This window comes from Megascapheus bottae, chromosome 26, assembly GCF_031878675.1.
Source record: "Megascapheus bottae isolate mThoBot1 chromosome 26, mThoBot2.hap1, whole genome shotgun sequence".
NCBI classification, from domain to species: Eukaryota; Metazoa; Chordata; class Mammalia; order Rodentia; family Geomyidae; genus Megascapheus; species Megascapheus bottae.
The window spans coordinates 17,884,602-17,911,888 of NC_143534.1; the positions used below are offsets into that span (position 1 = coordinate 17,884,602).

General features: G+C 40.7%; 1 protein-coding gene and 1 long non-coding RNA gene across 2 annotated transcripts in view; one reads left to right on the top strand and one right to left on the bottom strand.

The window, feature by feature from the left end:
- The window catches only part of Apbb1ip (amyloid beta precursor protein binding family B member 1 interacting protein), a 66,429-nt gene that overhangs the window by 37,700 nt on the left and 1,442 nt on the right, over window positions 1-27,287 (top strand). The window contains exons 6-13 of the mRNA XM_090319034.1: window positions 987-1,146; window positions 2,576-2,697; window positions 9,400-9,486; window positions 11,457-11,600; window positions 13,955-14,065; window positions 18,841-18,939; window positions 19,849-19,960; window positions 22,642-22,733. Coding sequence (XP_090175160.1) covers window positions 987-1,146; window positions 2,576-2,697; window positions 9,400-9,486; window positions 11,457-11,600; window positions 13,955-14,065; window positions 18,841-18,939; window positions 19,849-19,960; window positions 22,642-22,733 — 927 coding nt within the window. The remainder of the gene's footprint in view (window positions 1-986; window positions 1,147-2,575; window positions 2,698-9,399; window positions 9,487-11,456; window positions 11,601-13,954; window positions 14,066-18,840; window positions 18,940-19,848; window positions 19,961-22,641; window positions 22,734-27,287) is intronic.
- The window catches only part of LOC150046019 (uncharacterized), a 49,812-nt gene that overhangs the window by 13,260 nt on the left and 9,265 nt on the right, over window positions 1-27,287 (bottom strand). Inside the window, exon 2 of the long non-coding RNA XR_016532712.1 lies at window positions 13,485-13,559. This is a non-coding gene — a long non-coding RNA (uncharacterized LOC150046019). The remainder of the gene's footprint in view (window positions 1-13,484; window positions 13,560-27,287) is intronic.

Here is a 27,287-nt window from a genome sequence, read left to right on the forward strand (position 1 = left end):
GCTACTCAGGAGGCCGAGATCTCAAGGTGGAGATTTAAAGCCAGCCCTGACAGACAAATTCAAGAGAGTCTTACTTGCAAGTAACCAGCAAAAAGCCAGAAGTAGGGAACGGGAGTTTGGCCCAGTGGTTAAAGTGCTTGCCTAGCATGCATGAAGACCCGGGTTCGATTCCTTGGTACTACATAGATAGAAAAAAGCTGGAAGTGGTGCTGAGGCTCAAGTGGTGCTGAGGCTCAAGTGGTAGAGCTCTAGCCTTGAGAAAGTCCAAGGACAGTGCTCAGGCCCTGAATTCAAGCCCAGGGGAAAAAAAAAGCCAGAAGTATAGCTGTGGCTCAAGTGATAGAATGCCAACCTTGCATGTAAAAACTACAGGAGGATCACAGTTCAAAGCCAGCCCAGACAGGAAAAGTCCATGAGACTCTTTAATAAACTACTCAGAAAAGCCAGAAATAGCTCTGTAGCTCAAGTGGTAGAGCAGTACTAGCCTTGAGCAAAAGAAGTTCAGGGATAACACCCAGGCCCTGAGTTCAAGTCCTAGGGCTGGCCAAAAGAAAAAAAAGCAAATATATCTAAGGAACAGGTTTCAAAGGAGAAAAAATATTTGTCAGGCAAATCTGGAAAGAAAAATATCTCTCTGGTAGGAGCCTGAAGGAGGAAGGATTGTCCGGATGTCTCTATTTTGACTTTGCGGTGTGCTTGAAGTAGGAAGGCGAGTACTTCAGCTGTTCTCACTGCCTGTTCCCCACTCCGATTGTATCATACACTTCCTCCCATTGCTTAACTCTGCACAGTGACCTGTAGGAACTGTCCCCACCACCGTCTTTTAACTAGATGCTTGTTAAGGTCAGCATAAGTGGGACAGGAAACTACTCAGAGCCTAACTCAAACTTTGTTGGTGGTGGTGGTGGTAGTCAGGGAGCTTGAACCCAGGGCCTGGGCACTGACCCAGCTTGCTGTACTGGCATGCTGTGTGGCTTTCTCCTCAGCTCGTGGTCAAGGTGCACATGAATGATAACAGCACAAAGTCATTGATGGTGGATGAGCGGCAGTTGGCCCGTGATGTTCTGGACAATCTTTTTGAAAAAACCCATTGTGACTGCAATATAGATTGGTGTCTTTATGAAATATATCCAGAATTACAAATCGGTAAGTCCCTCCCCCAGAAATACATTGGACTCTACAAGTTTTGCGGGTGGGTGTGCTTTATGTTGGGGCTTTGGTTTGAGGCTCTCAGACTATTCCATGTGTCATTGGGATACATTAATGCTTTACCTCTTCATATTATTTTGTACTAAGGACACTTAGATTGGTGCAGGTGCCTGGACCTCGGGGAATAGAAGCATTATTGTTGCCATCTCTCTAATGGTTCCGTAAGGGAAAGATAGTGGCAGGAGAGTCTTCCTACCGCATGCTTAGCAAGCCCAGCTGATTGTGAGGAGCCTGGCTGTCTGTCAGCTGTTCATGGGTTGCTTCCTGAAACCCCAGTGTGATTCTGTCACAGTCCTCTCGTCTGTGCTCATTTCCCCCTCCCTCTCACGGGCCTAACCTGTATCATGGAAGAGTTTCAGCCCCAGAGACCAGAGGATAGTGTTAGAAATGGATGGTGTTTGAAAAGTGTTCTGTTCCTCCTCATTCATCGTGGCAATCCAAAGATCATTGTCTTTCAGGCAGAAGCCTTCCTTTAGGTTTTTATTGGGTTCAGAGTTTTAGAGAACGATGCTTTCTGGATCTCACACTTTCAACGTGTTTGGTCAATTAGTGTTTTATCATCCTCCTCACAAAGAGAATCCACATGAGAACTTGGGGATATTTAAAGTAAAACATACATTAATTAAAAAGCTAGGTTCAGGGGTCAGGAGTGGGGCCTAGTGGTGCTTGCCTAGCGTGCACAAAACCCTAGTGTAATTCCTTGGTACCTATATACAGAAAAAGCCAGAAATGGTGCTGTGACTCAAGAGTAGAGTGCAAGCGGCCAGGAGGTTAGCCTAGTGGTAGAGTACTTGCCGAGCATGCACAAAGACCCGGGTTCAACTCCTCAGTACACATACACAGAAAAAAGCCAGAAATGATGCTGTGGCTCAAGTGGTAGAGTTCCAGCCTTGAGAAAGCCCAAGGACAGTGCTCAGGCCCTGAATTCAAGCCCCAGGACTGGCAAAAAAAAGAAAGAAAGAAAGCTGGATGCCAGTGGTTCATGCCTATATAATCCTAATTACTCAGAAGGCTGAGATCTGAGAATCAAGGTTCAAAGCCAGCCTGGGCAAATAATCCTGAGAGACTCTTATCTCCAATTAACCAGGAAAAAGCTGGAAATAGAGCCATAGGTTCAAGTGGCAGAACACTAGCAAAAAGGCCAAGGGAGAGTATCAGGCCCTGAGCTCAAGCCCCAATATGGTACAAAATCTGACACTGATCAGTCATAACAGAAGTATGGCAGAAGGACATCATGGAAAAATTAAGAAGTTTAGAAATCTTAATGAAAGCAGTGAGGCAGTGCTTGATTCAGTAATAGCTTATTTTTCAGTTTAAGACGCTGATGTCTTGGATCTGAAAGAATCTTTCTTTTTTATTTCATCAGAAAGGCTTTTGGAAGACCATGAAAATGTTGTTGAAGTCTTATCAAGTTGGACAAGAGACACAGAAAATAGAATGCTATTTTTGGAGAAGGAGGAAAAATACGATGTATTTAAAAATCCCCAGGTAAGAGGACCCCATATTGTGCAAGTATATAAAGAAAGATGGCTTTTTAAAATGTCATCTTCATTAATGAATGCACTATTATATCACAAAATACTGTAAATATAGTTCTTTCAAGTAAACACCAGTTCAACTTTTAGGCTGTATATAAACTATGAACACTTGGAAAGATTTAGGAAGAAAAATGCATTTTTAAAATCTAAGATTCAGACCATATCTGTCTGTTGATGTCTAGCCTTCTCCTTTTGTCTGAATGTCTGTTGGGCTCCATTAAGCCAGCCTAAAACTGATACATTATAGATTGACAATTTTTCTGGTATGAACAACAATTTCTTTATTCACATTTAGAGGGTTTTGATGCTTGGATAACTTAAGTATACATCTGGAAATGTACAAATTTATTGTAATTTTGTCATACAAATAACCCAAATAAAAGCATTGTGCATATTTTAAAATGCTACTCTCAAGGCTTGTACAAGGAGGTCACTGAGAAACCTAAACCATTTCCACTGTGGCCTCAAGAAGCCATATTTTCATGGGAGTCATTACAATTTCTTTCAAAGAAAGGTTCAGAATGGTAGCGATGGAAGAGCTTCCCAGGTCATCCAGACAACTTTCTATGGTATACCTGAAAACACAAGACCTACTGGGCTTAATGGCTCACGCCTGTAATCCTCACTATTCAAGAGGCTGAGATCTGAGGATTGAGGTCCCAAGCCAGCCTGGACAGTAAAGTCCATGAGACTCTTATCTCCAATTAACCAGTAAAAGATTGAAGTAGAGTTAACTGGTAGAGTCTCAGCCATGAGGGAAAAAAGGTAAAGGGATAATGCCTGGTCCCTGAGTTCAAACCCTAGTACCAGCATGCACAGGTCACACACACACACACACACACACACACACACACACACCAATACCAATCCTGCATCACCAGAACTATGTATTCCAGGAAGCTTCTTTCTAGAAAAAATGTTCCTCCCCAGCATCATGTTACTTTCTTAGCCTTTCCCTGGGCTATGTAGAGGCTGACTGACAACAAAACAACTCAATACTACTGTTTATAATAACACCAAATATTGAATATACCAAATGTTCGACCTTCACTACTCTGTCCTGAGGTCTGTAATTAGTGTGAGTACCATCCAAGCTGCTGTAACAAAGAGATCCACTCATCCATGGCTCAAACAAACTAGATGCTTATATCCCTCTCACACACTGGTGCACACAGAGGTGGGTGGACCTCGTGGAACGATTCTTCTGTCCTCAACAAGGAACAGACTCCTCTGAGGATGTTGTCCACAGCAGCATTCTCCCCTAGCCATTGTTCATCCAAAGCAAGAAAGGGATGATTCCCAGGACATACAACCCAACTTATCTGTGCTTACGTCCCATTGGCCAAACCCCACTAACATGGTGAAATTGTGGTAGAAGAGAAGCCAGGGAATGTGGTGGCTGTTTGAGCAACAATATATATGCACAGGGAAAAGATATTCCGGGTCACCATTTTGCATAACTCCTCCACGGAGCACCCTTCATCCTGAGATCATTAAAAATGGTACCCAGGAATTGTGCAGTACTTCTGTAATGAAGAAGGGAATGGGTATGGATGGGTTTAACCAATCAAAACAGACTTCCTGCACACCGAGATTGCTGCATTGTGCCTGTCAACCTCATTAGGACTGCAATTGTTATTCCAATCTAGATTACCTTACTTTCTCCTCTTTTTGAACTTTATCTGAAACCAAATCAAATCATAGCCCTCTTCTGTTTTTATTTTTCCTCCTATTCAAATTTATTTTTCGTTTTGCCAGTGCTGGGGCTTGAACTCAGGGCCTAGGCACTGAACCTGAGCTTCTTTTTGCTCAACACTAGCACTCTACCACTTGAGCCACAGCACCACTTCCAGCTTTTTCTGTTCCCTTGTTGCCTTCTTGAACTATGTGCATTCCATCTTTGCAAAAGATTTGCCTTTATTGTAATTCATTTATATGCTGGAAAGTCTTCATTTCTTATACTGTTCTTCAACGAATCATTTTTGTAAATCAATAAGGTTATTTCTAGTTATCATAAAGCATATTTGTGTCAAAAAAGTACTTAAATCATGCAGTGGATTAAAATAAGAAGACATTTAAGCTCTTTGACATTAGGTTAAAAATTGTGGAACATCTCATAACGATATAGATAGATGGACCCTCCTTCCCATTAATTCAAAGATTCAGAGACGAAGGTTCTATCTCAGTTGAACCTGTTTAAGCACATTTTAATAGATGGAAGTATGGAAAAACTTTGTTCACATTAATAAGTCCATAGGAACAGAAGCATGCCATTCAACTTTTTGACCTTCCAAGTTATTAGCTAAAAGTCACAGAAGAATCAAAGATGTTGTTTCACATTCATTGACCGATGAAATCATTATCTCCCTTCCATTGTGTTTGAGCAAAGAATTAGAAATCATTTGGCTTCCAGAAGGGTTGGTATAAATCTTTTTTCCTTTTTCTTTTTTTTTGAATAGTGTTTCAACTTATCTCTTTCTTTTGGGCCTTTGAGCTTCATACCACAGATAGTAGGTCCTTGTGAGTGTAAGAGTTGCCTTTTCTTTTCTAAAACGTGAAAAGATAATTGTTGAGAGAACTGCCCAATCTCAAGACAGATCTACTTTAGGGGGGAAAAAAAAGTATCCAAAGAGGTTGAAGATGTAAAAACAGATGCTACAATGTCCTGGTAAGGCTTCCCCTACTTCCCTCCTGTCTCCATTTATTCCCCAAAGCAAGTTTTAGAAACTAAGCAAAGCATAAAATCCAGGAAGTCCAACTCTTGACTCTCCTCTTCCCTCATTCGTCCTCAAAGGATGGGTGTTCCATTCCTGTCCTGAGGGAGAAATGTCTGACCGACGAAGTAGAAAGGAATCTGAACAAACAGGCCTTGTTGAATCTGGACCTCCTCCTCCCAGCCATTGGTTTATTATCATTATATCATGTTTGGTTTCATCCATAGTTGGTCCACAATGACAATGACAGACTGTATAAAAATACAGTTTTGGCTGGGAGTTTGGCCTAGTGGCAGAGTGCTTGCCTAGCATGCACGAAGACCCGAGTTTGATTCCTCGGTACCACATACATAGAAAAAAGCCAGAAGTGGTACTGAGGCTCAAGTGGTAGAGTTCTAGCTTTGAGAAAATCCAAGGACAGTGCTCAGGCCCTGAGCTTAAGCCCAGGACTGGCAAAAAAAATATATGGATATAGATATAGGTATCTATCTATCTATCTATCTATCTATCTATATATATATATATATATATACATACAGTTTTCCCTGAATCTTTTTGTTATTTGTTTGTTTGTTTGTTCCAGTCCTGGGGCTTGAACTCCGGTTCCTGAGCACTGTCCTTGAGCTTTCTCAAGGCTAATGATCTACCACTTGAGTCACAGAACCACTTGCAGCTTTTTCTATGTATGTGGCACCAATGAATCAAATTCAGGTCTTTGTGCATGCTAGGCAAGCACTCTACCACTAAGCTGAACTCCCTGCCCCTTCCTTGAATCTTTGAGTCTTCATTTCTAAAGGTTCTCATAGGATATAAAATTTGGATTAAATGAAGGAGTGAAGCTTTTCCCTTGTTGGTCTGTATTGCTGTGTCTGCCTACTATGTATGGCTGGAACAAGAGACTTTTCTTTTTTTCCCCCCTCTCCTAAGCCCTTTTCCCAAGGCACTGCTTCTCCTGGGGAAAGTCAGTAGAGCAGTTGTTTTCTTACTAGACCAAGTGTGCAGATATCACTGACATGGCTTCTTTCAAGGAAGCAAGATATTTTTCCTTGCTCACAACTAAGTTTATAGCTGGGATCTCCTGGAAAACAGATTAACAAGAGAAGAATGCACAGTTTTATAGTGTGTGTGTGTGTGTGTGTGTGTGTGTGTGTGTGTGTGTGTGTGTCTGTGTCTGTGTCTGTGTCTGTGTGTGTCTGTGTCTGTGTCTGTGTCTGTGTGTCAGGGGTAGTAGGGTAAGGGAGTCCTGGGGCTTGAACTCAAGGCCTGGGCACTCTCCTTGAACTTTATTTTTTTCACACAATTAGTGCTCTACCATATTAGCTCCATTTCCAGCTTTTTGGTGGTTAATTGGAGATAAGAGTTTCATGGACTTTCCTGCCTGGGCTGGAAACTTTTATCATCAGATCTCACCTTTCTCAGTAGCTAGGATTATAGGTATGAGTTACTGGCACCCAGCTTAATAGAAGTTTTATGCAACACCAGAGACTTCAGAAATAAAGACACACACACACCCCAAATAAATAAGTAAATAAATTATACAGGGAAGCTTAGTGGTGGGTTTTTGTTTGTTTTGCATAATCACATATGATTGCAAAGAATAAGATCCAATAATACCACACAAGGAAATTAGCAGAGCCTGTTTATTCAGATTCTTTGGATCCTGTGACTTCAGAAACAGGGATGTGGTTTTCTGCTTGAGGTTAGAATGGGAAGTTTTCTTTTGAGGATCTTTAGATCTCTGGCCTACTTTACAGTACAGTCAGAGAAGTCTTTTAGAGCCTGCTTCATGACCACAAAAGTTGTTTTTAATTTTCTCAAATGTTTAAGCACATGTCCTGTATCTCATCACCTGAAACAAAACCGTATTGGGGGGGGAGGGAGAGAAGAAGAAGAAGAAGAGAGAAGAAGAAGAAGAGAGAAGAAAAAGAAGAAGAAGAAGAAGAGAGACAGAGACAGAGCTTTGACTGAGACTAGTTCCAATGATGTAAAGTTATTCAAGTACCAGCACTAGCCACTTTATGTTGTTTAAAAAGCATCTGCTTTCCTTAGAACACTGTGTATGTAACAGTTACTCAGGTTATATATTGCAATGCAGATTCCCAGGCGCACCCCAGTCTTGAGTTCAGTAGTATGGGAGCTTGCACACATACCTGTTATTGATCATCAAGACTGCCTGGGATCACACTTGGGAAAGCGCTTCCGGGGCATGGGTATTGGGTCACTGAGTTCCTCATATGTGATTGCTACTGTAAATACTTTGTTCTCTTCTTCACGCTATTTCCTAAAACTCTATTATTACCCTAAAAATCTAAAGCACTGTGGCAGAGGTCACTCCCAGCCTCATTCTGTGCATGGAGTTTACATAATCAGCTGTGCTGGCTACAGAATAATCAGTACGGGAATTAGTAAGAAATTAACCCTTGCGTGCTAATGGTTACATGGAAACATACACACTTTAGTTTTCTCCATCTCGTTGGTATTTAGAACAGGATGACACATAAGTGATTACTAACCACACTTAGACTTCCCTCATTTAAATGCACTTGTTCATATATGACAGAGAGAGAGAGAGACAGAGGCAGAGGCAGAGAGAGAGTCCTGGGACTTGAACTCCGGACCTAGGCACTATTCCTGATGTTTTTGTGCTCAAGGCTACCACTCTACCAGTTGAGCCACAGCTTTACTTCCTGTGGGTTTTTTTTTCCTTGTGCTTTACTGGAGATACAGACTTTCCTACTCACGATGACTTTGACTGTAATCCTCAGATCTTTGCCTTTGAGTAGCTATGATTCTAGGCATGAGCCACTGGCCCCTGGCTATGTGTGCTTTTAACCTGGTCTTCCTTGCTTTTGTTTTGGCCTCTCCCTTTCCAGAAACAGCTTTCTATTTCTGATTACCCTAGACATCACCCTTGAGGATCTACGTTATGATTGACACTTTTTGTTTTTGTTTGTTTGTTTTGTTTTTATGCCAGCATTGGGGTTTAAACTCAGGACCTAGATACTATTCATTTGCTTTTTCAACTCAAGATGAACACTCTACTACTTGAGACACAGCTCCATTTCTGGCTTTTTTTTTTTTTGGTGGTTAACTGGGGATGAAAGTCTCGTGGACTTTGTTTGCCTAGGTTGGCTTCAAACCACAATCCTCAGATCTCTGCCTTGGAGTAACTAGGATTATAGGAGTAGAGTACTAGTGTCAGGCACATACTGTTTTTAAAAATAAAAACAACCACCATCAGTTACAAAAATCCAGACTCCAAGGCAGGCGTGGTGGCTCAAACCTGTAACCCTAGCTACTTAAGGCTGAGATCTGAGGATCACAGTTCAAAGGCAGCCGGGGCACTAAAGACCATGAGATTCTTGTCTCCAGTTAACCACTAGAAAACCACAAGTGGCACTGTGGCTCAAGTAGTCCGGTAGTCTTGAACTGAAGAGCTCAGAGACAACACCCAGGCCCAGAATCGAAGCCCCACGACCAACAAAAAAGAAGAAAAAAATCCAGATTTCAAGCTTTTCCTGAGAGCCCAGAATCTTTAGTCCACAAGCCCTGAGCTTTTAAGGGGCAATCACCAACCAAACACTAGCTCCAAAGTGGTGGGAGATGAGACCTGAGTTCAGCCTTCATGTCAGTCCCTGGTGGGTGAGTCTGCCAGTTTCCTTCGTGTGACACCAATGTTTTTGACTATGGAATCTGACTGTTACATGATATCATGTATTGGCTAGTATTTCCTGTCTCCTTTTCTCACGGTGTACTATGGGTAGGAGGCGGGGTGGAGGGACAGGTTTGCACAGCTAATTCTGGTGGACTCACAATGCCTTCCATAGTGTCTGTTTATTTCACACAAGATTTTCTTCTCTGTCTGCAAGACTAAGTTCCTTGCAATGTCTCCCAGAGTAATGAACACTTACTGAACTGATTTTTAATTTTTTATTTAGAATTTCTACTTGGATAACAAAGGAAAAAAGGAAAGCAAGGAAACCAGTGAGAAAATGAATGCTAAGAACAAGGAATCCTTACTTGAGGTGAGCTTCATTTTACAGAATGGAAGAAAAGAGAGCATTTGCTGTATCTGTTTGTAAGATTGCTCCCTAGAACAATGGAAAATTCTGAGACAGCACTGGAATTTTAAGTTAAGGTTTTTAAATCAAAATATGACTGCTGAGGGGCCGGGAGCGTAGCCTAGTGGTAGAGTGCTTGCCTAGCATGCATGAAGCCTTGGGTTCGATTCCTCAGTACCACATACTCAGGAAAAAGTTGGAAGTGGTGCTGTGGCTCAAGGAGCAGAGTGCTAGCCTTGAGAAAAAGTGTCCAAAGAGAGAGCCCAGGCCCTGAGTTCAAGCCTCAGGACTGGCAAAAAAAAAAAATCATTACTGCTAAGCACTAGTGGCTCATTTATTATGCTACCTACTCAGGAGACTGAGATCTGAAAATCCAACTGGAACAGGAAAATCCATAAGACTCTTTATTTCCAATAGCCAGTAAAACACCATAACTAGAGCTGTGGCTCAAAGGGCAGAGGGCCAACATTGAGTGAAAAAGTTTAAGAAACAGAGTCCTGGCCCTGAGCTCGAGTCCCAGTGCTGACATCAAAATAAATAAATAAAATTTTTAATTATTACTGAAATATAGCTGTTTAGATAATTCAGCTGTTTCTTTGAGTCAGTTATGCTACACTATGGCTTTAGACAATATACTTTGCTTTTCAAAGTATAGATTAGTAATTCTTTTCTGCTCAAGGCTGGTACTGTACACTTGAGCCACATTTCCACTTTCAGTAGGCTTTTGCTGGCCAATTAGAGATAAGGGTCTAGAATTTGTCTGCCCAGGCTGGCAGGCTGTCTTACAATTGCAATTCTCAGATCTCAGCCTACTGAGTAGCTAGGATTACAGATATGAGTCACTGGTACCTGGATGGATTAGTAATTCTTGACTGAAGAGAAATGAACCCTGTTAAAACTCATCTGAGAATATTCCATATGCATCATTGCTTAACTGCTCTATGGAAATGAGATACAGGAAATTTCAATCTATGAATATTTTGAACTGCTCTTCCAGTAGTCACGTTTGGTAGAACCATGAGGTTTACAACCTTCACGCAAATCTCAGTTTCCAAAGCAGATTGAAAACTGGAACCAATGACTCAAGCCTGTAATCCTAGCTATTCATGAGATCTGAGGATCAAGGTTGGAAACTAAACTAGGCAAAAAAAAGTCTATGGCACTCATTTCCAATTAACCAATAAAATGCCAGAAGTAAGAATTGGGGCTCAAGTAATAAAATTTGGGGGAAAAAAAAAACTAAGGAAGAATATCCTGGCCCTGAGTTCAAGCTTCAATACAGCACAAAAAGAGAGGTAATCTCAACTAGGATTGGATCCACAGAAACTTGGGAACAAGATAAATGCTCACATATTTTTGATTTTCACTCCTGGATTATGTTCCCAAAGCAATTGATTCTTTTTTAACCTTTAGTTATATTGTTGTAGCACTAAATTTTTTCTTCTTCATTGTTTGAAAACTATCCCACTAACTTATTTTATGTGTAGAAGTATATATTATAATTGTTCTGTTTACTAATAGGTATTTTCTTACTTACCTGGAAAGTACTGATTTTTCCATTTTCCAGCTTATAGCAAGAGAAGTCGACTTTATGAAATGCTCACTTTTACAGTATGCCAAGATGGCACTTATAACTGGACTCATGAAACTGGTTGTTATTATTCTGCTTTTTAGAACTATATGAGCTGAGGTTTACTGACCTATGGTCACAGAAATAGGTAATCTCCGAATGTTGGGACCTGACTCAAAGTTAGGACTCTTCTTACTCTTTTCTCCTCTTTGGCAATATGTGCATATAATGTCAATGTGTGCATTCAATCAGAGTTGTAGACAAAATTGATTTTAGGGAAGAGCTAACTTGAAATTCCATTTAAATATAAACAAGGTATGTTTAATCTTTCATGTATTTTCTGCCTTTGGAATCTTTCTTTCAGGAAAGTTTCTGTGGAACATCCATCACTGTACCCGAACTCGAAGGAGCTCTTTATTTGAAAGAAGATGGAAAGAAATCCTGGAAAAGGCGTTATTTTCTTTTACGGGCTTCTGGTATATATTATGTACCCAAAGGAAAGACTAAGGTCTGTATACAGTATTAGTCATTTTTTTATTACTGTAACAAAATACCTGAGATAACCAACTTTAAAAAGTAACACAGTGAGGGAAATCCACATCTCATGGCCAGATGCCAAAAAGAAAGAGGGGTAGACCAGATTCCCACAATGCTCCTGGAGACCATGCCTCCAATGACATAACTTCCTTCCACGAGGCCCCACCTCCTGAATACTCTGCTAGCTTCCAAGGGTGCCTTGGGCTGGAATCAAAACCTTTAACAAGTAGGACTTTGGGCGATATTCTAGATACAAACTATCACAGTGACATAGTTAATCCTAACAACAACACTCTAGTACTTTTGCACTCTAGTACAAAAGTACATTTATAAGAACAAAAACTTCAGGAATTCCTCAGGTAACAATATAAATATACACTCTTCCGTGGACCCCAGGGTACTGCAGTGTTTAGATAACTACATACTCTATAGGACAGAAAAATAGATAGAATTTTACATGGAAAGTAAAATAAACCTGAATACATGTGCCACGTTGCTAAATAATTCTTCTCAATTTTCTTTTCTGAGTTAACTGGAATCTCCATAAAATTTCAGTAGGATTTTTTAACTTAAATTTTCAGGTTGATTCTAAAATTAATCAGAAGGAGATAGTATTCCAAAATAGACTTCTTACAATTATGAAGAACATTGAGCTAGAATTCCTTCTATCAAACTTCAAAACATTAGATAAAAAAAAAAGACTTAAGTGAGCAGATTAAAAGTATACATAGAGCCAGGGATGGTGGCTTACGCCTATAATCCTAGCCACTCAGGAGGCTGAGATCTGAGGATCACGGTTCAGTACCAGCCCGGGTACTAAACCAAGTAAGACTCTTATCTCCAATTAACCACTAGAAAATTGGAAGTGGGGCTGTGGCTCTAGGGGTAGGGTGGTAGCCTTGAGCTGAAGAACTCAGGGATAGTGCCCAGGACCAGAGTCTAAGCCCCATGAGTGACAAAAAAAAAAAAAAGAAAGAAAGAAAAAAAAAAGAGACACGTCCTGGAACAATATTTGTAGTAATATCACATGATACCATACCAAAAGCCCTGAGTTAAATCCCCAGCAGCACCTTTTAAAAAAATGTGTGTATGTGTAAATATATGAAGCCAGACTCTTCAGGAGGCTGAAATTCTAGAGACCACTATTTGAAACCAACTCCAGCCAGAAAACTCCATCTCCAATCAATCAGCAAAATGATAGGCTGGAGGTATGGCTTAAGTGGTATAGTACTGACAGAATGAGCACAGGGTCCTGAGTTCAAATCCCAGTACTGGCAAAAGAAAGAAAGAAAGAAAGAATGTCCATCTGAATATATGTATTTGAATACCTACCCATAACTATTTGAAAGAATACTACCAAGCCTCTTCTGTTCCCATCTAAATATATGTATATAAGTGTCTATCCACAAACATTTGGAAAAATACTAAGAAACGATTCACTTTAGTACCTCTGAAAAGGCATAAGAAAAAGAGCTCGTGAAGGAAAATATGTATTTTATCTCTTAAGTATGATGCATATAAATCATTTTGTAATTTATAAAATTAAAAGTGCAAAATACCAAGGGGGAAAATGTACTAACTTATTTTTCACAAAAGGAATAGTTTGTGCATCGAAGTGTAACCGTTCTGCCTTTTATTTACTAACAAGGTAAATAACCATAAAAATGAGAAACAGGAAAAAAACTGTAATGAAGCAAAGGTGCCACTGAAGTGTGAGCAAATGTGTAGATTAGAGGTTGCCTATCTCCACCAGGCCTAATATCTGGGGAGGAGAGGTCTCTGTTTCCATGGCAACCTTTCCAGCAGGAACCAGAAAGCAGAAGCATATGCTAATTTTCTGAGCATCAAAATTTACCTCTGGTTCTTCTTCCTGAGGGGGATTTTGGTTGTTTTGTGGTTATTCATCTCCATTCTAAATTCCATCACCAACCTAGAGTAACAAAAGCCAAAATGAGGTTTCTGCCTGTGTGGCCATCCTACTTTGTTGAATTAATCGCAATAACACAAGTTCAGCAGATTTTGACTCGAGGAATCTGTACAGGTTGCTAGCACCAACATCTGTCCGAGAATGCTAGCACATTCTCATCTGTCACTGTATCTCAGGGCTGGTGACACACTGTCACATCTGGTCCCATGCTGTGTCATTCATTTATTATGCAGGCGTAGCTTTGAGGAAACTATAAATGATAGATGTTTATATGCGTTATCTAGAAAATGCAATCTTTTCTCCTCTAAAATGGAGGTCTTTGTTGTGCCATCAAGAAGCACCATAGGAAATTATGAACTGTCATTTCAGCTGAGGTTACATTTTCCTCTCTTTTTCAGACATCCCGAGATCTAGCATGTTTTATACAGTTTGCAAATGTCAACATTTACTACGGCACTCAGTGTAAAATGAAATACAAAGCTCCAACCGACCACTGCTTTGTTTTAAAGGTAGGTTGTAAAAAGCCTCTGCTTTAGATTTGTTGGTTAATATTTTCTTCTAAGGGGAAAATAATGTCCTATGTGATAGAGTTCACTAAAAATTTCTCATAATGCAATTTTTGTTTTAACACCCAACTAAGAAAGAGTCCACCAGTTTGAGATATCCCCCCCAAAAAAATAACCTTGAAATTTCTCTAGGAGTTCCTCATCACTTCTGGAAGTAAAAGTTCCATATTTGAGAAAATTAATTTATAATTTTATTAGTAAAATGTATTAATCACAAGTACATTGACAGTTCTTTGTTCACTTTTTGGGCTCATTCTACTGTAAATGTTTTTAGAAATTATGAACTTGTCAACATTTTTTAGGAAACCTACAAAAGTTCTTTTTTTAATTTTCAATAGGCTGTTATACCGTACTTTAACAGTATGTATTTAACAGTGCTCTGGCAATGCCTAACTCCAATCCCTGTTCTAACAAAACGTAACTCTTGCTCCAGTGTCTCAAGGACGTGGTAAGGGGGATGGTGGGAATACTGAGGGTTCATTCTTAGCCTTGTTGCCTACTGTGACGTTAGGCACATTGAGATCTGTCTTGTCTGCACATATAGAAACTAACCCTTCTTGTGAGGCTTGAGTATGATATACCTATAGAACACTCCGTCATGATAATTAGCACTCAATAAGTGATATATATGTACATGTATATATATATATACATACACAGATACAAAGAGAGAGCAATGAACTATAACTTCAAGCCCTAAATATTTTTATTGTCAGTGATTACCAAACTTCAGTGGGTATCAGGATCTTTGAGAAAAATGTTAAGACATTGAGTGTTGGGTCTCCTAAGTCTCCTAAGATTCATTAAATCTGAGATCAAGCCTAGAAATTTGCTTTTCTGACAAATGCTGATGCTTCTGGCCTACGACCACACTCTAAAAGGACAGACTAGACATCACTCCCCCCCCCCCTTCTGTAAAGGGACACTCCAAGGCACAGCCACCAGAATCAAAAGGAAGCACTTAGCAGTCGAGAATCATTTTCCTGCCTGAGCCCCAGTGACTCATGCTTATAATCCTAGCTACTCAGGAAGCTAGGATCTAAAGGTTGCAACTCAAAGTCAGCCCAGGCTGGCCTTGAACTTGAGTTTCTCCTGCCTCAGCCTCTTGGTGCTAGGATGGTAGTTGAGAGGCACCATGACCACGCCTCCTTATTTCCTCTTTGTGTACCAGGAATGAATGTATTTCTCAGCATCCAGCAGTGTTTGTGGAACGAATGATGATGAATTTGTTCTAGTTATAGTTCTACTTTTACCTTTAATTGCGTCATTTCCCTGACCTCAGTTTCTTCATTGTGTAAGTTAGAGGACCAGTAATATCCCTTTTCAACAGTAAGGTTCTGAAAGGGACTTTAACCTTGACCTTTGTGTGCTAAAAGAATTTCTCTTCTTTCATAGTCAGGAACAATCAAATCATTGAGGAAATATCTGGACACCCAGCTAGCATTTTTCTTAAACCTTTCTGCAAATAATTTTTCAGCTAGAGGCTCAGCGAGGCAGCAATCCTGAGGCATAATGGAGCACCAGACTGAAGACAGGCTCTTGCTGGGCACTGGTGGCTCCCACCTATAATCCTAGCTACTCGGGAGGCTGAGATCTGAGGATCGCAGTTCAAAGTCAGCTGGGGAAGGAAAGTCTGTGAGACTCTTTATCTCCAATTAACCACCAGAAAACCAGAAGTGGTGCTGTGGCTTAAGTGGTAGAGCACTAGCCTTGAGCTGAAGAACTCAGGAAACATGCCCAGGCCCAGGGCGGGAGATGAAGAAGACAGGCTCCGTGAGGTTTAAGGAGTCTGATGCCCACTTGGTAGCTCATCTGAGGGTCACAAAATCTGAGGACAGCAAGAGACCTTAGAAGCATCTTGGTTTATGTTCAAAGCTGTTTTATTGAAATCCAGGCATGGTAGTACATAACTAAAATTCCAGCTACTTGGAAGGGGAAGGCAAATGGTTCTCAAGTCCCAGCTCATCTCAAACTGCAGGCTAAGCTGGACAAAAGATAATAAAATCCTGTCTCAACAATAAAATTAAAACAGAGGGGGACATGGTTCAAGTGGTAGAGCATTTACCTAGCATGTGAGAAGCCCTGGATTCAATCCCCAGTACTGGGGAGGAAGAGGGAAAGAATTCTCCTTATTTAAGGGAATGACTACATTTTACTATATTTGGATGAATAACATACTGAATAAATTATTTATTGCAAACAATTGTATGAAAGCAGTTTGTTGCAACTCTGATTTAAGCTCTTCCCAGAAAGTTAATTCTTACATAACATGTCCCCAAAACAAAAACCAACAAAACAAAAGCTACACCAAGGTTTAGGGGAGAAAAAAAATATCAATGTAATGTCTCAAAGAGTCACTTATTTTGTTAGCTTTTGCCCACTAACTGAGCCACATCTCCATTTTCTGCTTTCTGCTTTTTGCTGGTTAATGGATATAAAAACCTCTGATTTGTCTGCCCTGGTGGATTTGAGCTGGGATCATTTCATGTCTGTCTCTTGCATAGTTAAGATTACAGGCTTGAGCCACTGGTACCTAGCTAGAAGCCACTTTCTATGGACATTTAGAAGCATTATTTGCTAAACAGACCAATGCGTGTCTTCCCTATTGAATCAAACCAAGAATGCCAAGAAGGAACTGTGCTTCTGCTACTGAAAGACAAAGACTTTGTGATTTTACTGTCAAGAGAAAAATGCTGCAGGAATTTGTGAAATATCACATTCCGTATTTTTCACCAGTCATACCTACTTGTAAATAATGTTTGCTATTGGGCTACTTTACCTGAGTGGACGCATAGTTCCAAAACGAAGAGCCACCAGAGCAGCATGATAATTGGAGGAGTATTTGCAAGCACAGTAAAACAAGCAACATCTATCCAAAAGTGTTTGCTACCATCTGCTGGCCATACTGGAAAACTACGGCAACATGCAAGAGAAAAGACATATTGCTCTACAAATTCTGAGACTAAAGAATATAGAAAAAGAAATCTGTCTATGTAACAAATATTAAGAGAATTGGGCACCCATGGTTCACAACCTATAGTCCTAATTACTCAGGAGGCTGTAATCTGAGGATCATGATTCAGTGCCAGCCTGGTCAGGAAAGTCTGTGAAACTCTTATCTCCAATAAACTACCAGAAATCTGGAACTGTGGCTCAAGGGATAGAGAACTAGCCTTGAACAAAAAGAAGCTCAGGGATAGTACCTAGGCTCTGAGTTCTAGCCCCAGGACACACACACAGTATAAAAATCGCTTTTCTGGGCCGGAAGTTTGGCCTAGTGGTTAAAGTGCTTGCCTAGCATGCACGAAGACCCTGGTTCGATTCCTTGGTACCACATACATACAAAAAAGCCGGAAGTGGTGCTGAGGCTCAAGTGGTAGAGCTCTAACCTTGAGAAAGTCCAAGGACAGTGCTCAGGCCCTGAGCTCAAGCCCAGGACTGGCAAAAAAAAAAAAAACTCGCTTTTCTTCAGTTGGCTCAAAATGCCAAATAGAGAGGGAGAGGGGTAGAGAAAAAGAAAGAAGGAAGGAAAGATAAATTTGATTTAATTTTTTCTCTGGTATCTTTAATGTTAGTATTTTGGCTTAATAGAGTCAGATAAATACAGAAATTCTAGGTAGAAAGATAAGACATATACAGTAATCTCCAGTTTCCTCCTGTGTAAAACCATAACTGACTAAAGTTTCCTAAGGTTTGGACAGGCTATATATGTCATTAGCCTTTCTGAGAAAATCTAGTATCAGAGACACTCGGGCCAGATATTACCAGATAGAAAGATTATCTCTGATTTTTGTTGAAGTTCAAAGACACATCCCTATTCCCATGTCAACTTTAAGAATTAGCCATGTTCTTGGTAGTGAGTGATTGTGATTATGCTGAAAGCCAGAGTGGAAGTATCTATGTAGCACCCTCAAATAGGAACTGAAGCTCCTCACAGTTACAACGCCATAGTCAGTTTTGTACCATAAGGAAGTTTCTCTGTCTCACTGATAAAGAAGCCACTCATATCCTTGAAGGCAAAAGACATGACAGATGTAATGACTTTCAAAAGTTAATAAGGCATAAATGAACCAAGTGCCATGGAGTATGCCTGTAATCCTAGCTACTTGATAAGCAGAGGTCTGAGGATTATAGTTTGAGGCCAGGCCAGGCACAATAGTTCACAAGACTCTCTCAACCAATGCTTTGGCACAATGGCCTGTCATTCCAGCATTAAACTTAAGAACAAATAGGAGGATCTCAGTTCAGCTGGACCTGAACATAAAGCAAGATAGATGCTGTCTTAAAAATAATCAATGAAAAGAAGGGACTGGAATTGTGATGTGATTCAAATAGTAGAGCACCTGCCTAGCAAGTACAAGACCCTGAGCTCAAACCCTAGCACCACCACACAGCCTAGGAAACAAAGTGAGACCCTCAATTTCATGCCTCGAGTACATGAAGGCATGGGTTTGATTCTTAAGTATCTCAGGCACAGAAAAGGCAAGAAGTGGTGCTGTGGCTCAAGTGGTAGAGCACTAGCCTTGAGAAAGCCCAAGGACAGTGCTCAGGCCTTGAGTTCAAAATAAATAAAAAAGTAAATAAAATTACTACCAGTAATTTGTTTTGGCCACTGCCTTGGTGAGTCACATGTAGAATTTTTTAAGTTATTTTGAGAGGCATTTCAAGCTCTGGTAAACGAAGCTTATAAATTGTCTTCAAAAACTGCTTCTTTCCAGCATCCTCAAATTCAGAAGGAGTCTCAGTATATTAAATATCTCTGCTGCGATGACGCAAGAACTCTCAACCAGTGGGTCATGGGAATAAGGATTGCCAAGGTAAGAGCAGATTCAGATTATACCCAAATGTCCACTTTCCTGACCTGGATCCAGCTTTAGAGCCGCTGTGAAACAGCTGATGCACTTCCAGTCCAACCAGACACGTTATTTCATTTATTAGCCCATCAGGTTTCTTTCAGTAGAGTGAAATGATCATAAACCTACCCATAGACCTGAAAGTGGAGGATTGACTTTCAAATGGAACTTTCCAGATCTTTATTCATGGGAAGGATTGTAGGCTTCATGTGCAATTAAGAAACACAAGATGGGGGGTGGGTGTGTAGCACAGTAGTAGAGTGTTAAGTCTGGGTTCCAACTCCAGCAACACACACACACACACACACACACACACACACACACACAAGTAAACACAAAAGCCAGGTGCTGGTGGCCTGTGGTTCATGTCTATAATCCTAGCTACTCAAGAGTCTGAAATCTGAGAATCATGGTTTGATGCCAGCTTGGGCAAACTGACCCTTGAGGCCTTTTATCTCCAATTAATCTGCACGCACACACACACACACACACACAGACACACACACACACACACACACACACACACACACACACACACACACACACAAACTGGAGGTGTCATTCAAATAGTAGAGCACTGGGCATGAGTGAGCAGAGAACTCAAGGCCCTGAGTTCAAACCCCAGTACCAACCCCAAAAAACAAAGTAAGACAAGATGGAATCTACATAAAGATGTGTAATCACAATTGCCTCACATCCCTCATGAAAGCGGAAGAATTCTAAGCTGTGAAATTCATCTTTTGTAAATCCTTTTACATGCAACAAGGAGTGAAAAGAATATCCATAGAGTATCTTTCTCGCTGTGTATACTTCAGTGGATTGCAGAATTTAATCAATGGGTCCCTTCTCTCTCCCTTTACTTCCTTTCTCCAGTATGGAAGGACTCTCTATGACAACTATCAGCGGGCTGTAGCAAAGGCCAGACTCACCTCCCGGTGGACGAATTTGGGGACAAACAAAGCTACACCAGCTCAGCCGGCTCCAGGTACAAACCAATGTGCATTTAGAGCTCAGAGCTCATGTCTACACTGTATCCGACCCATTCTATAAAAACAAATCTTCTGCTTGGCATCAGTAGCTAATCTGCAATTCCAGTAACTCAGAAAGCCAGCCAGGACAGGAAGTTTGTGATATTCTTATCTCCAATTAATCACACACAGCTTGAGTCACAACTGTGACTCAAGCAAACACTTTTACCACTTGAGCCATACCTTTTTTGCTTTACTCTTTTCAGAATACGGACTCACGCTTTGGCCTAGGCCAGACTGGACCATGAGCCTCCTCTTTAGCCTTCCCACATAGCTGGGATGGTAGAGATGCATCACCAAGGTCAATTGTTTATTGAGATGGGGTCTGGTCTTATGAACTATTTTTGCCCAGGCAGGCCTCAAGCCATGGGCTTTCTGATTTCTGCCTCTTTGAGTATCTAAGGTTAAGTCATGAGCCAGTGCACTCAGCTCTGTTTGTATTTTTAGAAAGGAAAACATAACCAGGTCTCAGAGGTGCATGCCCTCAATCCTCGTTATTTAGTAGGCTGAGAGGAAATGGATGTAACCGGCCTGTTCAAGGATAACACAGGAAGAAAAGTTAACAAGATCCCTTCTCAAATCCATCCCTGTCATCGAAAACTACACAGGAAGCTGAGATTGGGAAGATTTTGGTGTGGACCAGCTTAGGGAGAAAAGGCTATGAGACCCCATCTGCACAAGTAACTGGAAGTTGGAAGAAGTCAGGATTTACCTGGTACTACAGCTGAGCTGTGGTGCGCTCTACCACTTGAGCCAGAGCACCACTTCTGGCTTTTTTGTGTTCTATGTGGTACCCAGGCCAGACTCCTGCCCCCATGTGTTGCAAACACATTCTGCTTACGATCAGTCATGGTCAAAGAACTGGAAGTTCTAGGCACTGGTGGCTCAGGCCCATCATCCTGGCAATTCAGGAGGCTGAACATCAAGGTTCAAAGCCAGCCCAGGCAGACAAATTTTTGAGACTTTTATCTCCAATTATCCAGCAAAAAAATTGAAAGTGAAAATGTGATAGAGTACCAACCATGAGCAAAAATAACCCAAAAACTGTACCGCCTCAGAATTGGCACAGTCACAAAAAGAGAAGAATCATTTGTAGAAGAGCTGGGTTGGGGGGGATAGGTTGTTGTTTTTTCCCCCAATGCATGTGCTCCTTGCTGTTGCAATGGATACAATATGGCATTCCTAGAAAGGTAGCATTCTTGTTTGCTCAAGGCTAGAGTTCCACTTCTGCCTTTTTTTTTTTTTGGTAGTGAATTGGAGGTCAGAGTCTTACAGACTTTCTTTCCTGGACTGCTTCAAACCACAATCCTCAAATCTCAACCTCCTAAATTACTAGGATTACAAGCATGAGCCAGGCAATATTTCTTTCTTTCTTTTTAATGGTTCATGTTTGTTTATTGAATCAGTATTCTGATTTGCATAGTATATTACCTACAATTGACTGTTTTATCTTGGCTTAAATTGTCTGCTTCATATATCAGCTTCTAAAAAGGCGTAATCTTGTCATAATCTTGGAGACTTCGTCTTCTATTAGATGTTCTGGCTCTGTGTGTTTTCTTTCTTCCTTTTTTAATTTTTATTTTATTAATTAGTTGTATAATGGAGTTGTCATTTAACAAATCAGTTTATAAATACAATGTATCTTAAATAATATCACCCCTTCCAACATTCTTATCTGTCCCTTCCAACCCAGCCCTTCTCTCACTTCTCTCAATTTTGTAGGATTATACAGTGAATTCTGACATTCTCTCCCTCCCCCTCTCCTGGGCTGGACAGAGGCCTCCAGCCACAGGGTTGTGGGAGTGAACAACAGATCCTCTCCAGCATGCTGCATCGATAAACTACTCTAGTGGTAGCTACTCCACCTCTATCTAAGACAGAAAAATCAATTGAGGGCTCAGAAGTGTGGCCTAGTGCTAGAGTGCTTGAAGCACTGGGTTCCATCCCTCAGTACCAAATACACAGAAAAACCTGTAAGTGGTACCATGGCTCAAGTGATAGAGTGCTAGCCTTGAGAAAGCCCAAGGACAGTGTCCAGGCCCTCAATTCAACCCCCAGGACTAGCAAAAAAAAGAAAAAGAAAAATCAGTTGGTGATGGATATTTTTCCAATTCTGATAGGTTTTTCAGAATGAAATTCCAGAATCAGTCAAAGAGCATCTGTATGTGTTAGCAATCACTGAGGATTTGGGGGTGCTATTTAGTGTATTTATCACAATAGGGCTCCCGCAGGTTCCCATATGCAAGTCCAAGTCCTCATCCTGTGAACGTCTTAAGAGATATAGACACAAGACCTCATAGCAAGCAGTTCTCAATTGTGATTGGCTGGATTACTGTCCTCCATGGATCTCAGCCTTCTGAGTAGCTAGGCTATGGGCATGAGCCAGATTTGTACATTTTTCATTCTTTTCTTAGTGCTGGGTATGGACATAGCTTGTGTGAGGTTTCATGTATGCTAAACACATGCTCTACCACTGAGCTGTTCCCCTTTCCCTCTCAGTAGAACCTCATAAAGCCACGTTACCACACCACTCTCGGATTCTAGTGATAAACTTATAGCAATGGAAACTAGTTTGAATTTACAGATTCACTTTCCAGGATGCTGAAAATAACTGTTCTTCTCTCTTCTTGCCCCTCAGGCCCAAGCCAGACAAATGGTCAGGTCCCCCAGGTATCAGCTTCTATAAGTGCCATCCACCAAGAGGCCCAAGGACGTGTTGAAACAACTAAGGTAAGATCAGAGAGGGACAGAAACAGAAAGTCTACCAAAAGTAAGTCAATCTTCTGAACCATGAACCATGTTCCAGAAAAGAACAAATGTACCATCAACACCTGAGAAGCTGCTGTCTTGTCATTTCCTTTGGGTAACTATATTTTGTCTTAACGTTATCAAAGCTACACCATCAAAAATTGAAAACCATTGTTACATTGTGAAAGTGTCCACATTTCTGCCATATGCTGGAATGCTGGAAGCACTTTGCTACATTTATTTAGAGAGACATGATTTTCTAAGCTTAGTGATCTAGTTCTCTCTAAAAGAAGCACACCTAAGCCTTAAGCTCTTGGAATTTTTTCTTCTTTCCAATTAACAATCAGACTAGACAATCAGAAACCCTATACAGAATGCAAAGTGCACTCTAAAACCAGATTAGAAAACCAGATTAGAAGAGTAATGAACAGGTTACATTATAATATGGGCATCTAGTATTTTCCTCTTTGTGTCCTATGTACATGCTCAGGGTATTGAAGACAAAAGTCCATTTAAAAATAATCACTATGTCGCAGGGCCAGTGGCTCACACCGGTAATCCTAGCTACTGAGGAGGCTGAGATCTAAGGATCACGGTTCAAAGTCAACCCAGGCACTAAAGTCTATGGGACTCTTACCTCCAATTAGCCACCAGAAAACTGGAAGTTGTGTGGTGGTTCAAGTAGTAGAGTGGTAGCCTTGAGCAAAGAGCTCAGGGACAGCACCATGGCCCAGAGTTCAAGGCCCACGACTGACAAAAAAAAATCACTATGCCAGGCATCAGTAGCTCACATCTGTAATCCTAGCCATTCAGGAGACTGAGATCTGAGGGTTGCGATTCAAAGCCATTGTAAGCAGAAAAGTCTGTGAGACTCCTCCACTTAACCACCAAAAAGGTGAAAATGGAGATGTGGCTCAATGCACTAGCCTTGAGGAAAAAAGCTCAAAAGAGTTTGTAGGCCCTGAGTTCAAGCCCCAGGACCAACCCAAAATAAATAAGAATAATAGCCAAAAGCATGCACCAGTGGTCCATGCTTATAATCCTAGCTACTCAGGAGGCTGAGTTATGAAAATTGAAGTATGAAGCCAGCCCAACCACACAAATCCTTGAGCTCCTTGTCTCCAACAAAAATCTGGAAATGGAACTGTGATTTTAACAGTAGTATGCCATCCTTGAGTAAAAAAAAAAAAAAGAGAAAAAAGGATAGCATCCAGACCTTGAGTTCAAGCTCCTCTACCAGCACCAAAAAATAAAATAATAGTCAATAGGTGGAGATACAAATCTACTGAATATTAATGAGTTCTGTCCCCAGCACCATAATAGATGGATAGATAGAATATTCTCAACTTTTTTTAGATAAAGGAGATTCCTGGAGATTTAGTTAAAACTATCAAAAATTCATAGCTACTAAACAGGGCCGGGAGTTTGGCCTAGTGGTAGAGTGCTCGCCTAGCATGCACAAAGACCTAGGTTCGATTCCTTGGTACCACATACATAGGAAAACGCCAGAAGTAGTGCTGTGGCTCAAGTGGTAGAGCTCTAGCCTTGAGAAAACCCAAGGACAGTGTTCAGGTCCTGAGCCCAAGCCCAGGACTGGCAAAAAAAAAAATTCATAGCTATTCATTGTAATTAGCTATATAATATAGTTACTAATCAGTTCAAAATACTTCAAATGACTAAAAATCCATAGAATATGTCAATCAGCTTGTATGTCAGCCAGCTATAAAACTCAATCTGCTTCTTCAGCCTATGATAGAAACAATTAAATCTCAGTATTTATTGAATGCCCATAATTTTTTAAAATTGTGGTAGGGTTTTAAAAGAGATGCTTCTCTAAAGTTCTTCCCTTCTTAAGCCTGACAATCTTGCCATGCAAAGCACATTCAGCTCTTTTACTATACATAGAGTGTATGTACATGAATGTGCATATGTATATATGCATATTCAGCATGTCTCTAAAGTTGATTAAAAGGGTGCGTTGTAAAATACCCAAAGAAATGAAAGAACCCTAGAATCAAAATTACTATTTAACTATGTGTACACACCAAGTCCCGTACTACCTGCTGAGAGCTAATCTTTAGGGGAAAAAAATTCATCACCAGTTATCATGCTAAGTAACTAAAAGAAATGAAATTGAAACTCATCATAAAGTACTTTGTTAGAAAAAGAAAAACTTCTAAATTTAATCATCAATGTTAAGAGGTTGGTAAGCAGAGAAAGTCAAAGCCTGATGGCAATGTAAATTGCAGTCATACTTATCACTAAACCAAAGGTATTTAAATCTTCCTGAAGCCTTGAAGAAACTGCACTGTGTAAATACATAGGATGGTTATTATCGGTTCTTCTGTTGGTTCCTGTGGCACTTCAGCCAGGTTTCATGATCTACTATTCTCTCCCAACAGACATGCTTTGAGATTTTACCTTACAGAATTCACCCTCACTGAATCTCCTCCTAACCTCAAACAGATCTAAACTGGATATTTTGCACCATTTAAGAAGGAAACTGAGCCGGGCCCTAGTGGCTCCCTCTTGTAATCCTAACTCCTCAGGAGGCTGAGATTTGTGGGTGGAAATTCAAACCCAATCCAGGCAGGAAAATCTGTGAGGCATTTTCTTCAAGTAACCACTAAAAAGCCAGAAGTAGAGGTGTGGCTTTAGTGGTACAATACCAGCCTTGAATGAAAAAGTCAAATGAAACCAGGAGGCACTGAGTTAAGGTGCCAATACCAGAGAAAAAGAAGACAGAGGAAAAGGAAGAAACACAGTATAGATTAGGTATCCTGCTACCCCCAGCCCTCCATGCTTCTCGTAATGTTTTTATTGTTATAAAGGTGTTGTACAAAGGGTATACAGACAGCTACATAAGTCAGGTAAAAAAATATTTATTTCATTTTGAACAATGTCAACTCTTCCTTTGCTTCCTCCCAACCCCACCCACAAGTTGTATAGTTCATTTTCAGTACAGTCTACTGTGTCTTTTATGGCAGTTGGAACAAAGCTTATAATTGGCAGTTCCCCCAGCAGGCCACAGAATGGGGAAGGGACCTTTGTTCTCCCCATACCAATGCAGGATCCAAGAGCAGGTGGGACAGGTCTCTGCAGAAAAGATTCTTAATGCTTGGTTACAGAGCAGTCACCTGAAGTTCAGAAAGAACTCTTTCCATTCATTCCTCCCTTTTGTGTTGTCTTGATCGGGTTGGATATAAAGGGAAGATTTTGGGGAGGAAGTCTCTCTTCTACCTGTCTGCTGTGGAGGTGTGGCCTAGAGGAGCAAAATAATTTTACTGCTGAAAACTGGGCTACATCAGTTCAAACCTCACTCTCAGAATCCCTCCCTGCCATGTTGGTGGGGCATGGGGCACTTGTCTTGAATGCTAAAGGAGAGGAGAGACCAGGAAAGCCCTTTGGCTTCCATTCTGAGTTGCCTTAGTCTGGCAGAAGTTGGGAAGACTGACTGAAGCCACACCATAACTAATTAGGATGTGTTTTAGAACTACTTCCTGTGGAGGATAAGCTCTGGAGAGAAAAGATACATGCTCTAAATTCAACATTCACAGGGGTGGATTCGGCTGAGAATTTCACATAGAGAAGTCATGGTGGTTGACAGCCCGTAGGTAATAATGGTAAAGACCTAGTCCAGTCAGTCATTCTTCTGTCTCAGAGCAGAAATGAGCTCGGTTATCAGCAGCTTCTTAAAGGTCTCAGTGATTCTCCATGTTGCCTTCTTCAAGAATAATGGGTGCTGGTTGTGAGATCAAGGTGATCATGCTGTTTAAGGTCCAAGTACAACTTACTTGTACCTTTCCAGACAATATCCTGTTACTTTGGAAGTTGCAATTCTATATGTAATTGCTACATTTGTTTTGTGTTTGTTCTTACTAGGCAAAGCTTTTTTTTTTTAATGCCCCATGCTTTTTTTTAATCACTAAAGGCAGAAATATCAATGTGGTTTTCCATGAACTCACAAGTTAATTGTGGTTTTATGACTATGTTATATGCTGCAAATATTTACTATGTAAACATGAAATAGCCAGTATCTCAATAGCAATTGCAGTATCTCCAGTGACCTTTAGAATAGTTAGGTATGAGGCACAGGTCACTGTGGTCATGAATTCAGGCTTCTGTGCTAGTAAAATCTGTTTCAGGGAATGCTTTGTCTAGTGATTAATTCACCTGATGCAATAAATTATAGGCGTTTTTTATTGACTTGTTATAGCATATCCATCAGAAAAAATACACGCAGCTTGAAGATCTATTGAGGCCATAATTTGGACCCATGTTGAGGGGCTCCATCTCCAATTCCTGGGTCAAGATGTGTTAGCCCCAAGTTAGAGCATTAGAAACTTATTTACCACCAATGCTGACACCACTTAGAAGTATGTGGACTACCTAGTTTTTGCCTTTTGAGAAAAACTGTCCATCCAACTGTAAAAGTTGACTTGACCAGGAAAAAAAAAAAAAAGAACAATGGATGTTGGGCCAGGCATAATAGGTCATTTCTATAATTCCACCTACCTGGAAAGTCTAAGTCAGGAG